Raw genomic sequence first — 13,271 nt, 5'->3', positions numbered from 1 at the left:
GCAATGCATTATATCAAGATTGTCTGCGGAAATCATATGAATCCAAATGTGGGTACGGAAGGATAATGGTCAGTTTACCATCTCCAATGAATGAACATCTACTATCGTTCGGAGTCAAGCTTGGTTGAATTTGCTCGCCCTCAAATGCCGTTTTTCATCTTCACTAAGACCAAATTAGATTCTCAAAGATTTGAGGCCAATTTGTTCTCCATTTGCCAACATGTCATAGTAGATATCGCCAAAGCCACTATCCGACACCGGGTTCTGGCCAACTTGACAAACTTCGAGTTGACGGATTAAGTCCTTGCCGCTTCTGACCAATTGAGTCAGTATTTCTTCAATGGGCTATTCAACAAATACACGATCACTAAGTGTTGAAAAATGGATATCAGAAGTATTATCATTGTGCTAGTGACATGATCGGGCTCCTGGTCTTCGAATGGCTGATGAGAGTCTGGCAGTTCCCTGTGAACCTCTGCGAATACGTTTGATCAAAGCTCTAGTAGCGGCAAAATGTGTCACAATGTTGTCTTTTAGCCCGAGTCTCGATCTGTTGACCTTAATATCGCTATCCCTTGCCCTTGAGCTCGACTGTCGATCGCCATTCGATTTCTCAGAGTGCCCAATTCGCTTAGAGCCGCTACTCATCGGAACGGGATCCCCCTTTAAATCATTATAGTGTCTGGAGTTAATCATTCATCCATAATTTCAAGAACGGCATATTATCAATGTTTGCGCTTTCTGTCGCACAAGATGAGCTATAGGTATCATCAGCAGTAGTAGATATAAATAGAATTTGTGAGCTACAGCGCAAGGCGATTTAGCCAAGCGGTCCAAGGCGCTAGGTTCAGGTCATAACAAACCTCCTAGTCTCGATTTTCGGGGCGTGGGTTCGAATCCCACAGTCGTCAGTTTTTTGTGACCTTAGACTGGCGTCTTCTTGGGTTAGTCATATCGGCGCGTTACTGAATTCGCGATTTCATGAATTGGGGTTCGCTTAGGTATCAGTGCGGATTGGTTGTCATATTTCTGTCGATCATATCATTTGTCCCAAAACTAACATTACCTCAAGCAGCTGACCCCAACATACGAAGTCCTCTAGACTAGCTTCTTGACTATCTTATAACTGTCGAATTGGGCCCAAAATAATGCCTTTTCCCAATCATACCTCTTTAAATTGGAGGATTCTTGTTCCTAAATCGTTATATCGCCAACTACCGATCGCACGGTGGCTTGGCCCATCGCTGTATTCTTTTGGGTCCAGCCGAGGTCCCTCTTTTTAATGAATTGATTATGCTATAGGTCGAAAGGCTCTTGTAACTCTTGTAATCGGTACAGGGTTCACGGAATCTCTTTATAAAAATTCCTATTTATGAACCGTCGGCCACTACTCTTACTACCTGACCAATACGTGCCTCAAAGCTATGCACAGCTGATATTTACGAAAGTTTAATCCGGGGCTTATCAATCTGGATGGTGCCGTATGCGTGCTCGTGGTTCTCGAATGATGTTCTGTTGGAATACAGGGGGCGCCAATGCATTCCGACGTGCGCTTGTCGGACGAATGTACCCAAATGTGGAATAGCTGCCGCACAAGCGGGTGGCCCATCACTAGCTCTTAGGTTACTCTAGCCCTCTACCCTGATCTTTGTATTCTGTCCAGCCTGGCCCTTTGCCCAGCATCACATAGTCTCTTCTTGCGCATAAAAGATATATATACTGGCCCTATGATCACTCTGGCTCGGCCTCATTCCTGACTTCCCGCCTTGCTCGAACTCGCTCATGTCGCATCTCGCTCCCTTTACTGTTACCAAGGCTTCGGACGGCCGTTTGCTCACAAATCTTAGCATCGAGGGCCATGGCAGCCCCTGGAATTTTCGAATGTTGGCCGAACCTGAGCTCACGCAAGAGCTCCTGCGACATGCAAACCCAAAGTCCTCCAGTGCATCTGACCTTCGGGTCGATAGCGTGTGGTTCCAGCCGGCTCAGGGAAAAGAGAACGCCTCCCAAGACCGTGTTTATGCAGGCACTTGCGAAATAGACGGAGAAAAATGGTCGCTCGCAGGAGTTTTTGACGGTAGGTTTCTTGGCTTTGGTCACAAGAGCAGCCAATTAACCATTCCTGAAGGCCATGCTGGCGAAGAGTGTGCCGAATATGCTATTAACAACTTCCCAGAGTACATCAAACGTGCCCTCTCTGGAGTACGGCCAAAGGAAGATATCTCTTCCCGGCTGGTCGATGCTTTTGCATCTTTCGACGACTCAATCATTCAGCCGATTCGCGACTTATTCCCAGATCCGGATGCTCTTGCCTCTATACCAGATGAGCAGCTTGAAGCTATGGTCAATGACCATGCCTGTGGGGGCGGGAACTATGAAAAGATCATCTTGGCCATGCGCGGCACGACTGCGGTCATCTCGCTAGTCGACCCCAGTCGTAAGAACTTGTGGGCAGCTGGAGTTGGAGACTCTCGGGCAGGTATGTGTTTCATAGACTATGCACATCTGATAGATATTCATTCCACTTGGTATGCATTTAGTGCTTGGTATTAAACGACCCGATGGCAGTTGGCTCGCTCGTGACCTGGTAGTACAACATAATGGAGGCAATGAGTCCGAGTTACAGGCCGTACGGGATGCCCATCCCAACGAGCCCGAGATCACCTTGCGGAACCGTGTCCTAGGAGCCATCGCAGTTACCCGAGGTTAGTTTCTCCTACGCGTTTACTTGGATCCTTTGTAAAACTGTGTCCTCAGCTTTCGGAGATGTTGCCTTCAAGCTTCCGGCCGCCTATACTCGTCATATTTTCTTAAGAGCCAAGCCTGGTTTCCGTGTTCACTCATCAGTCGAAGCGTTTACTACTCGCAACGTTACCCCACCTTACTTGAGCGCGATCCCAGATATTGCTCATGTCGAGCTTGCTGGCGATTCTGAAGGTATTCCCCGCTTCGTTCTTTTGATGTCTGATGGTGTTGTCGATGATCACGTCGTCCATATAAGGGGAGAGAATGAACAAGAATCGATTCAAAAATGGGTCGAACTCGTCGGAAGCCGTCTCGATTCTAAGGATTGGGCAACCAATGGCCCTGATAACCTGGCACTTCCTGTCCTACGGGAGGTGTACAGTGGCTCGAATAATGCGCATTTATCCGCTTTCCTTACGTTGGAGTCGGATTCCAAGTGGCTCGATGATACAAGCATCCAGGTTGTGGTGTTATAAGTTCAATTTTGAATCATTATTATTAACTTTACTTGCACTTTCGTCTTGTAACTGTAATGCTGTTGCAATACATCCCGGGGAGTTTTCTGATATTTGCAACTTAAGATCATTCGCTTAACTACTGCTTTTCGTGCTTAAATCGGAAGTCTTGTTCCGGCATAACACCAATATACCACCAATATATTGTGGCTGGTGAGCGACCAACGGAGCTTCGAAGGTAATATCATGCCAAGTCCAACATGGTTCTGTCCAATTTTAGGAGATGGTAGTGGTGCGGCCACAGCTGATATCACAGATAATTCGAACTGAAGAATGGCTGCATAAAGAAGGGGCTGTGGTGGACAATCAAAAAATTTTGAGAATGGTGGAATCAAGGAGGATAAATCCGGACCGAAGACGAAACATGTAAAGATCTATCTGGTATCTCTGGGACATATGTATGCCTGGAGAATAATGAGGGACCACCTGGGGCGCTATCTGCGGTAGTCTTTATGCAGAGATATGGGTATAAATAGTCCTCCCGGCCCTCGGTTCGAAAGTACCCCAGTATACGATGCTGAATGCTTTATCTCGAGCCGTCCTCAGATCATACTCTTATGAAATGATAATCAGTATCAAGGCAAAAAAATAAGATCAGAGGACAAGATGAAGCAAGGCGCTAAGGACATGAGCTCACTTGCTAGTTCTGAAAGATATTTGGAGGAAGCAGGGTAAATCAAAAACAAAATCTTACTGTGGCAAAAGGGTGTCTACATGTACTAGTAGTTATATGCATTTTACCCCACCCCCGGTGCTCAATGGAGCCAATTTGTTTTGATAAACGATTCAAACACGTCACTTATATATAGCACTGTATACTTACCACTGAATTCTTTCAGGCCCAATATAGTAGGAATTGAATGTTATTATCATGAGGTACGTTGTCGTGAAACGGAATCGACAGATGCATAGCCACTGGAGTCGATCGATGTCACGTGTGGTTCGATCCCGTTGTTTATGTCTTCGACACCCATCCCACCCGCGAGAACAGATCTTCAAGCTAATTTCTTGTCTACGCCAAACATGATTTTCAATACTCCCAGTACAGCGCGACATGCAGGTCCATCATCTCCTTTCGCGCCCCATACGTCATCGCCACTTGCAACTCCTGCCAGACGAGTGTCATACAAACGCCAACTCCCAGGCAGCAGTCCGAGCCTGGGCATAAATCGGATAATGAAAAGGGCAAAGTCGGGAGAAGAGAGTCCTCAAAAACAACTTGCTCGAGAAAGGCTCAAGGCTAGATGCATGCAACGCGTCGAACAAGACCGATCCCGGGCCTTGGCGCGAGCTCGTGGGACAAGGCCAAACTTCGGGATGAGCGAAGCGAGCAGTGAAGCCGGAGATATCGACATGGACGACGAAGATGACGAAGATATCGACGAGGAGGTGAGCACCTGTGGTGTATTTATATATCTATGTTGCTTATTTTTGTGTAGACACTGAGGCGTATCATGATCTCCACTAACCGACGGGCTTTGCATCGCCATCGCGTTTCGTATGAGCTCGAGGTAGGATCTGATATCGGAGAGGTCGACGAGATGGAAGCCGCTTTTGGTTTGGTTTCTGAAGTAGAAGAAAGTGCGTTGTTGGTTGGTGGATCGCCTTGGCTGCGCTAATTCTTGAGTTAGTTCCTGACGATATTGAGATCGAATACGACGATCCCGCCGCCGAGTACGAAGCCTATGTCTCATCCACACGATCCTCTGAGGCACAATCACTATCTGAGGCGGACCTGGCCCAGATACTCCCCGCCTTTATCTTCTCGCTGTCGAATTCAGGGTGTCCTTGTCCGTTTTGCGATTCACAAACACTACAAACTGGTCCGAACAATACATTTGGCTGCATGACCTGTCAGAGAGAGATATCGATTTCATCCGCTGCTTTATCATTTGCGGAGCACATTCAGGAAGTACAGTGAGTGCATGGCAGTTTTTTCTCTTCTCTTATAATTTCTAACCCTCTAACTAGTGCCCCTCATGAGCATACCCCTTTAATTGCCTCTGATCCGAACTTGGGAACCTTGTTTCTATGTACAGGTGCCGGGTGTGACTGGTGTGAAGCTCTTGACTAAACACCCAGAAAGGGACTATTCGAGGTTGTATATTTGTAATTTAGTATCTCACGTGTGCTTTCCGTTACCTATCTTTAGTACCATGTAATTACATTTATTTTGTAGATTCGTTGCTAGTATCGCCGCTGTACTCAGGCCCTGCGTAATATACCCGAGTGTCGTTAAAGAGCATGACTCGATGAGGGGCGTCTCCAGACCCGTGAGATGCGTGTATTTAAATGCCAAATACTAGATAGAGATACAAGACGGACTTTACTTGTCCTCGGTCACTAAGGACTACGCTCACTTTAGAAATAGTTGCCCTTATTGAGATACGCTCTCGATAGATGGTCGGAATCTTGGTAAATTTGATCCTATCCTATAATGTATGGCACCCTAAATGACATTAGGTAGACTAAGCTTTGGTCGTGACTGATCTTGGCAGCACTCAAATGAATACGCATACATCTCCAATAATCCCAACGTACAGCTGATTTCTCATTCATGCCTACGCTACTGGGTACAGACCCATGTCCCAGTTCATACTGAGGCGCACATATCTTAATGGCCAAGTCGGCGGCTATGTCAGGGGTTCCAAGCAAACTCACAGAATTCACAGAATTATAGTGTCATGGACAACTAGCGAAAATGCGTCTATCCTCAAGTTCTCATGATGTGCGGTGTGGTTGGAAGGAGAAACGTACATGCGTTCGTCCTTTGCTTCGAACTGCATGAAGCGCAGGCACCACGATTAGGATTAAAATTGATGACTGCCGTCGATCGAAGATCAGCTGCGTCCCCGACAGGTTCTGAAAACGCATAGATAATTTATATTGCTAATGAAGCATACGAGCCGAATGTCATAAAGATTTACTAAGCATTACGCCGCTGCCTCTATACAAATTGAGATCTAGCATATATGTTTCCCTGGTTTATAGTGCACAAGTAAACCATTGACTAATCAGAGCAGGTCAATGGTCGCTGACAGTGACATATGTTTACATGAATCTGGCGATGAAAGGTCTAACCGGCACTGGAGAAACTGTGGCCCGGCCTGGCTCTTTGTCCCAAAAAGAATGGGTTTTATATCAGATTTAGCTTGAATACTCTGGCAGCAGCATAGCGCTCTTTGCTCTAGAGAAATGGTGGGTACACGAAAATGAATTGGGTAACTTTGACTGATTAATGATCAATGATGTAGGTAAAGTATGGTTACTATGAATGCTGTGAAAAGACAAAAAGGAAGTACAATGGAAATAAACAAATCAAATACAAAACATGCTAATTATGCGAAACAACGCCAGCGCCGGAAGAGCTCATCTCGTGCAAGGCCTTTGTGTAGATCTCGACAATTTCTGGAAACACCTTCTCGGGTGGGTACTGGGAAAAGTTTCGAAGATAACGCGAGTCAGAGAAGTAACTACCCAATCGGAGGATAGTCTTGATAATGATAGAGTTGGTGGCCCAACTATTCCCACAAGCTTCCAATGCGTATCGAAATTCACCCATTGTGCACCCAGTTAGAATTGCTTCCTTTGAGTCACAGAGTACACCAAAGTCCGAATCCGCACGGTCCAGTTTTGCCAGTAACTCTTCAGCCTTCCGTGTTGGCTGAACAGCAGTTCCGTTCTTGCCATCGTTAATATCCCTGTGTTCAACGACACACCATAACAACAGCCAGAAGAACGACTGTAGGTCGTCCATGAAGTGGTGCACGTAAGGTGTTCCAATCTCAACACGGAGTACTCGAATTGACATAAAAGTAGGCGTCCCCTTTCGAGCAAACAGTTGAGAAGAGGCACGTCCAGATGAATACTCACACACTTACCGTGCGGAAGTCGATTCTCTTGTACCTCTTGACTCCTAGACCAGTAGCCGATCCACTTGCAACACCTGATCGAGCCGGTTCCCTTGAGTTGCCACCGCTGGATTTCGAAGGCAGTTGGTCGTTGTTCAATTTGCGCCTCTTAGCATCAGGCTTTGCTTCGATCGCATCGCCGTCATCTTCCGCTCCCGAGTTAGACTCATCGTCCCATCCCCGCTTGAACGACTCGCCAAAGAACTCGGGCCCCATCTTGCTGTGGGTCGTGAACAGATCGTAGTCGCCAAGGAACCCGCGCATGTCTCGTTCGCGTCCAAGCTTGTCAAGTGTGACCTGGAGCGCCTGGCGAGACTTGGCCATGGGATGACTGTCACTCGCTATACTGCTCTCCGCTTGAGTATCGCATTGGGCATCTTCCGCTGTGGTCGCGTTGTCTGGCTGCGAGTCACGCTGGTGATCGCCATCTCCAGAATCATCTATAAGTACATTCCCGTCACTGATGTCACGGTGCAGTATTCCCTGGTTCACCGCATGCCAGTACCCTGGATAAACACTTCATGAGTACACGACCAACAAACTAGCAACCAAAGTCGGGCTACCTAAGATGCCGTCCAGCATGGCTTCAAGTAGTTCGCGCGTGTCTTTTGCCGTCCACAGCAGCCGACCTACCGATTCGAGCAGCATCCAGGTATATATGCGAGACATCCGGTATGTCAACAGCTTCGTGTAATGATCTGTATCGACCTCGACTGTACAACAGGCAGCTAAGCTCGAGTGGTGGCAGATTCAAAAAATCACCTTACTGTACTTGGGTGGTTGCTTGCCTCCATCTTCTGGGACCGGTACGTCGAGGCTCTCCAGGTTGGATGCTTGCTCCATCGGTGGCGAAGGCGTTATATCATGACACTCCTTGCAAGTCGTAGCGGACGGCTCGTGGCAAGCACCACCTTGCTTCAGTCTATCGCTGTGCCACCGGTACCTTGTTAGTCCATAAGCTCTGCCCAGCAGCTTCAGCACCTCCCCTTCCGGCCTTTTCTTTGGATCTCGCCACATCATCTTCAGGATATAGTCGCGCGCTCCAGGGACCTCTTGCCACTTGCGCTCCTCTGGCTTTTTCGCGGATCGCGCCGGGCCCCGTCGCACACCCTCTTGTTGCTGATTCCATTCTCGGACCTCTCGTATGCGAAGGACGATGGTCGCACGGCCCCGGATCGATTTGCGATGACATAGACGCTGCATCACCTTGAACCGTCGAGGCGGGAGCTGCCGAGCCTTGGGAGCCTTCTCCGACGAAGCATCGTTGGCATCTGCGTCTGGGTGGCTAGTGGTGTCAAGCTCGGGAGCCGGCGCAGGCTCCGATCCTATCTGGGCAGCAGGAACAGCCTCAGCTGGAAGGTCCAGGTAGTACTCTCTCTGCCCTTCCTCTGTAACCTGCACAGTGAATGCCGTGTCGTATCCAAATTGGTCCCGATCCAGCATCATCAGTCCTGCGAAGGCTCGTTCGAACCTATCAGCCTCGGCTCGCATGTCGATCGGCTTCGAGTGCAGTATCCCGCTTCGGTCGAACCGTACAAACGTCGCTGCCCACCGACAGATGACCAAGCCGAATACATAGCGTCGATGGATCTGATGAGCAAATATTCCTCGGGCGTATCGTGCGAGCTGGTTCATTCCAACCTTGAGGTACGTATGCTTCGACTTAACCTCGATCGGCATCGCGAGCGTCTCCCAGGACTTGGTTGCATCTTCGAACATGACCAAGTCCGGCTTGATGCGTGACATCTCGGGGTCTTCGCTCTGAAAGCTGGTATCGTGATGGTCGAGGAATAATGGTCCTAACGTTCCAAGTCCGTGGTTTCCCCGCACGTCGTCAACTGACGTCTTGATTTCGTTAAGAACATTCATGATGAGTCCATACAGCCGGCGCTCCCCTGACGGTTTCTTCGGCAAAACGCTGTTGAACTTGCCAGGTCTTGGGCTGGTAGCCTGCTCCACCAACGCTTTGTGCCTCTCGTCAGGCGCTAGAAAATTCTCGACAAACCTTGGGTCGCAAAAAATACCGCCATGCATCTCGTCCGTAAGGTACTTGCCCATGTTCGGCTGAGTGGAATTAGGTGCGCCCGCAGGCGTGCTGTTGCTGGCCGGATGGTGACTACGTGAGGCTTGTGAGATTGATCGAGAGTTGCCAGCGCTTTCCTTTGTCCGCTGCGCTGACCCAGAGCGAAACGGGGTGTTGGTATCTGCTGCGCCGACGTGGCTCCCAGGTGTGGGTGTCTTTCGACGAGCTGGGGTGGGCTGAGAAGTGTTATTATGCGACTCAGAGTCTGTCCCGCGCTCGACGATATGAGGATCAGAAGAGCAGGGAGTATGACTAGTCGCAGACATTTTGTCAGATCAATAACCGTATACAGGCTTACCCCGTTCTCACCGGTTTCCTCGCCCTTTATACCACTAGACAGACCAGGGTCCCCTTTGCCCCTCCTAAGCACTTGTCCTCGTTGTTCCAATGGCCGCGTGGTGATTCACGACGCGCCAAATGCTGGGCGGAGCCAATAACAGTATCAATAAATCTGATTCCCGCCGACACAACGGCACTGTGCTTCGTTTTCAGGATCAGATGCCCTTTCGCTCTCTTTGAGGAAAGAGTGTTCCCTACTATGAATGCCTTCAGATGCAGCACGGAAGTTAACGGTGTCGTGGTGTTGGTAGTGCTAGTGGTGGAAATTGGCAACTTCCGGTCGTAAACGCCGACATATACGTAACGGTAGCAAAGCGCAAATTCAGATTGTCAGCCCCACAAGTCTTGGACGTTTTTGGGATCATTTCTTCCATTTCTGATAAGGTAGAGCACGAGTTTCTAAGTTACCGCGCTGCAAGTGAAGGAGAAGATGACAGACGTTCAAAGTCCGTTGATATAGCATATGATGCGGCCCGAAACGCCAGATATGTACCACCAATAGGAGCCAGAAATTGGATGCCAGTACCAGAAAACAGGACGAAAAAGTACCCGAGTGGAATATACGAGAATGCAGCAGGCCGGCAAAGCAGTGGAGCTGATATGGGCTAGTCTAGGCCTGAATCGGCTCAAATTCTTTCTCCTTACACAGCCTGTTGACTCACGGATAACCTATAGCGCATGTACTTCTCCATTATGAATCCTGCATACATGGGCATTTGAGGCTCAGACTTTGGCAGATATCAATGAAAAGGCGCGAAAATATAGTACGAGCGTTCGCTCCATCATCCGTTCTCTCACACCCAGACCACATATCTGCTTGTCCGCTTTGGGACCTTTTACCGCCGCCTTGCCGCCCATATATTCCGTAACTCCGCTTTGGTCGACCAGCATGGCAGATTCAAAACACGTGCAAAACTATGCTGGCCAAGGATCTGGCATGCGGGCGTGAAGCTGTCGCTCTAGCACATGCATTCGTGGGTCCGTTCGGCTCGTCATTCGTTGGCTGAGTTGGTGATTGCCACTCAAAGGTCCAGCCGAAATTCAAATGTGGACCTCAGCTGATATGGCTCAATGAGTCTGACACCGAATGACTAGCAGTCGCATTGGTCAAACTTTTTGTAGCTTACTGTGGACCACCTATAACCAGTACCCTCTACCTTCGGTAAACATCCTATTCGAGCATGTAAGACAGACCCTAGCTGATCCAATCTTTGCTAACTTTCAAGATCCAGGCCAAACTAGATACAAGGCCAAATGCAAGACAACAATGAGGTTTGCGGCGCATAGCTGTAGCTATAGAGGTCTAGTTCATATCATCATTATGGACCAGTTTTAACTCTTATATACACTTGCGCCCAAAAAGATTGAGCCACGTGAGCTCAAATCAATGACGCTCACGCGTCACCCGCACGATTGAGAATTCGTTTACGATGTAATAGTAAATTATGTAGATACAGTAGTATAGAACATATGTACAAAGTTTTAGATCGAAACTAAGTCTCCTCGTGGAGATACGCGTGAGCGAAATTTTTGGGCTGGCTCATTCTTTTTGAGCATTTTCAAATTGCACCTGCAACTGCATGCATGCACCCAAAATGACATGCAAAACTGAATAATTTGGATACAAATTTTAGTATTTGGTGTTTCCACCTTTAGCTAAATACACAGCTTGTACTTGACGTGGTAATGAATCATACAAATTGCCAATATATTTTGGGGAAATTTGTTTCCATTTGTCCCTCACTATTTTCCATAATTCTTCCTTATTCAAAGCAGGAGGTTGGTGAGTACGCACGCGCTCCTTCAGATGCCACCAGACGTTCTCAATTATATTCAAATCCGGGCTTTTTGACGGCCATGGGAGGACGCTTACGCCCCAACTGGCAAGCCAACGTTGTGTCAGCCTGGCTGTATGCTTTGGATCTTGGTCGTGCTGGAATGTAATGTTGAACGGGGTGATTTTATAGTTGGCAAGGGTTCTGAAGAAGGCGTCCCCAAGGATTTCAATGTATCCCGGGGCGTTCAGCTTGCGTCGTATAAGGTACAATTGCCCAACTCCCTCTTGGGTAATGCACCCCCAAATGAAGATACCCCCGCCACCATGAGATATTGTCTTTTTGGTGTATTGGGGATTATATGGGGACTCACTAGGCCGCCTCCAGTAATATTGGCCGCTGTCGGCCCCAAATAACTCAATTTGGACTTCGTCTGAGAAGACAATGTTGTCCCAGCGTGATTGTGGCCAGAATAATTGACTGTGGGCCCACGCGCAACAGGCTTTTCTATGCCGATAAGTGAGCAGGGGTACTTGGCAGCGTTTGTACGGCCGTAAACCCAGCTCTCGGAGGTAGCGGCGGAGGGTAGAGGACCCAACGGCAGGGAAGTACTGCCGTCTAATATTTGCTGCTGTCGGTACTCTACTCCAAGCTAGGGCCAAAGCGGCAAATCTGACGTTGCTGGGGGTTAATTTTTGTGGGCGCCCAGGAATGGGATTGTGTCGATCAAGTGGGCGGTCAGTAAGTCCATACTTGGCCCAGATACGACCAACAGTTGCGTGAGAGACCTTGGTCTGAGGTTGCAAAAGCTGAACAATAGCCCAATCTGAGTATTCAAGCTTTTTCAGCGCAATTATCTGAGCCTTAGTCTTGGGACTAGTGTATTGAGCCATTTGCGCACTTTTGGCAGGTATTCAAGCGTAAAAAGGGGTGGTAAATGGCACTCAATGAGGGAGGACCAAGTAGCTTATATAAAGTGATCAAAAAGAATGAGCCAGCCCAAAAATTTCGCTCACGCGTATCTCCACGAGGAGACTTAGTTTCAATCTAAAACTTTGTACATATGTTCTATACTACTGTATCTACATAATTTACTATTACATTGTAAACAAATTCTCAATCGTGCAGGTGACGCGTGAGCGTCATTGATTTGAGCTCACGTGGCTCAATCTTTTTGGGCGCAAGTGTATGTATATATTCCAAGCATCCAACTAACTGCCGCTTTACTTGATCTGTTACTAAGAACCCGGTTTGCTTCTTGCTTGAGTAAGATCTTCAGTTCAGACTCTGCTGGCGCCTCTCATCCAACGAGAAAATGCAAATTGATAGAGCCACGGATGACAGAGGCCGCAATTGACAGATATACCGCAGCTCCATGTGCACCCCTATTGAGACTGAAAGCACCCCACACTAAAACCAATTGGAGCTAGTCATTGATTTAAACAGATGACACCAATGTATTGGGCCATAGGTGTATTCTTTTAGTGGGATAATGGACTGCCCTTTACCAGTGTCCAACTCCAGTTATTCAATTGTATACAGTATGAGAACGCAGGCTTGGTGGAACTGGAGGTGTGTCCTGATTGTCTTTTGCAAAATCTGCTCTTGGCAATTACCGCTTACACAAAGACAGCACATTTTTGTCACAAATAGTAGGTATTGAATTGTTGTTGACTGTAGTAGCACTTATTTTAGTGAAATTCATGTAGTGTGATGGCGCTGAATAGACCCAATTCAATCTTAATTGCACAGGGAATCAGCAATACTACAGAGTTCAAGAGCTTACTTGAAATAATTCTCTGTGATCATTCTATGCGCTTATGCAATTGGCCTTCATTCAATATGACACCCATGACCATGCCATCAACGCATAAAATGTAGTTTTCATCAACAAACCTCCTCA

At 47.8% G+C, this 13,271-nt stretch overlaps 4 protein-coding genes and 1 non-coding gene across 5 annotated transcripts; 3 read left to right on the top strand and 2 right to left on the bottom strand.

The window, feature by feature from the left end:
- Nucleotides 1-814: 814 nt before the first annotated feature.
- RhiXN_12420 lies at nucleotides 815-911 on the top strand. The gene has a single exon. It is a non-coding gene; the product is annotated as a tRNA-Leu (tRNA).
- Nucleotides 912-1,782: 871 nt separating this feature from the next.
- On the top strand, nucleotides 1,783-3,221 carry RhiXN_08270 (protein phosphatase 2C; the record flags this gene model as incomplete). The annotated part of the gene is made up of 3 exons (XM_043328086.1): nucleotides 1,783-2,479; nucleotides 2,541-2,705; nucleotides 2,758-3,221. The coding sequence occupies 3 exons, from the start codon at nucleotides 1,783-1,785 to the stop codon at nucleotides 3,219-3,221; spliced, it is 1,326 nt and encodes a 441-aa protein (XP_043183471.1).
- Nucleotides 3,222-4,217: 996 nt separating this feature from the next.
- RhiXN_08269 (uncharacterized protein) lies at nucleotides 4,218-5,334 on the top strand (the record flags this gene model as incomplete). The annotated part of the gene is made up of 4 exons (XM_043328085.1): nucleotides 4,218-4,649; nucleotides 4,700-4,841; nucleotides 4,892-5,177; nucleotides 5,232-5,334. 4 exons carry the CDS (start codon nucleotides 4,218-4,220, stop codon nucleotides 5,332-5,334), a joined length of 963 nt encoding a protein of 320 aa, XP_043183470.1.
- A 1,260-nt stretch (nucleotides 5,335-6,594) lies between these two features.
- On the bottom strand, nucleotides 6,595-9,520 carry RhiXN_08268 (APH domain-containing protein; the record flags this gene model as incomplete). Its single annotated transcript, XM_043328084.1, has 4 exons — nucleotides 6,595-7,086; nucleotides 7,142-7,677; nucleotides 7,735-7,884; nucleotides 7,939-9,520. The coding sequence occupies 4 exons, from the start codon at nucleotides 9,518-9,520 to the stop codon at nucleotides 6,595-6,597; spliced, it is 2,760 nt and encodes a 919-aa protein (XP_043183469.1).
- Nucleotides 9,521-11,223: 1,703 nt separating this feature from the next.
- RhiXN_08267 (Transposable element Tcb2 transposase) lies at nucleotides 11,224-12,261 on the bottom strand (the record flags this gene model as incomplete). The annotated part of the gene is made up of 1 exon (XM_043328083.1): nucleotides 11,224-12,261. The coding sequence occupies one exon, from the start codon at nucleotides 12,259-12,261 to the stop codon at nucleotides 11,224-11,226; it is 1,038 nt and encodes a 345-aa protein (XP_043183468.1).
- Between the last annotated feature and the right edge of the window lie 1,010 nt (nucleotides 12,262-13,271).

This window comes from Rhizoctonia solani, chromosome 10, assembly GCF_016906535.1.
Source record: "Rhizoctonia solani chromosome 10, complete sequence".
Lineage (NCBI taxonomy): Eukaryota > Fungi > Basidiomycota > Agaricomycetes > Cantharellales > Ceratobasidiaceae > Rhizoctonia > Rhizoctonia solani.
This window is presented reverse-complemented; position numbering and strand designations above follow the sequence as displayed.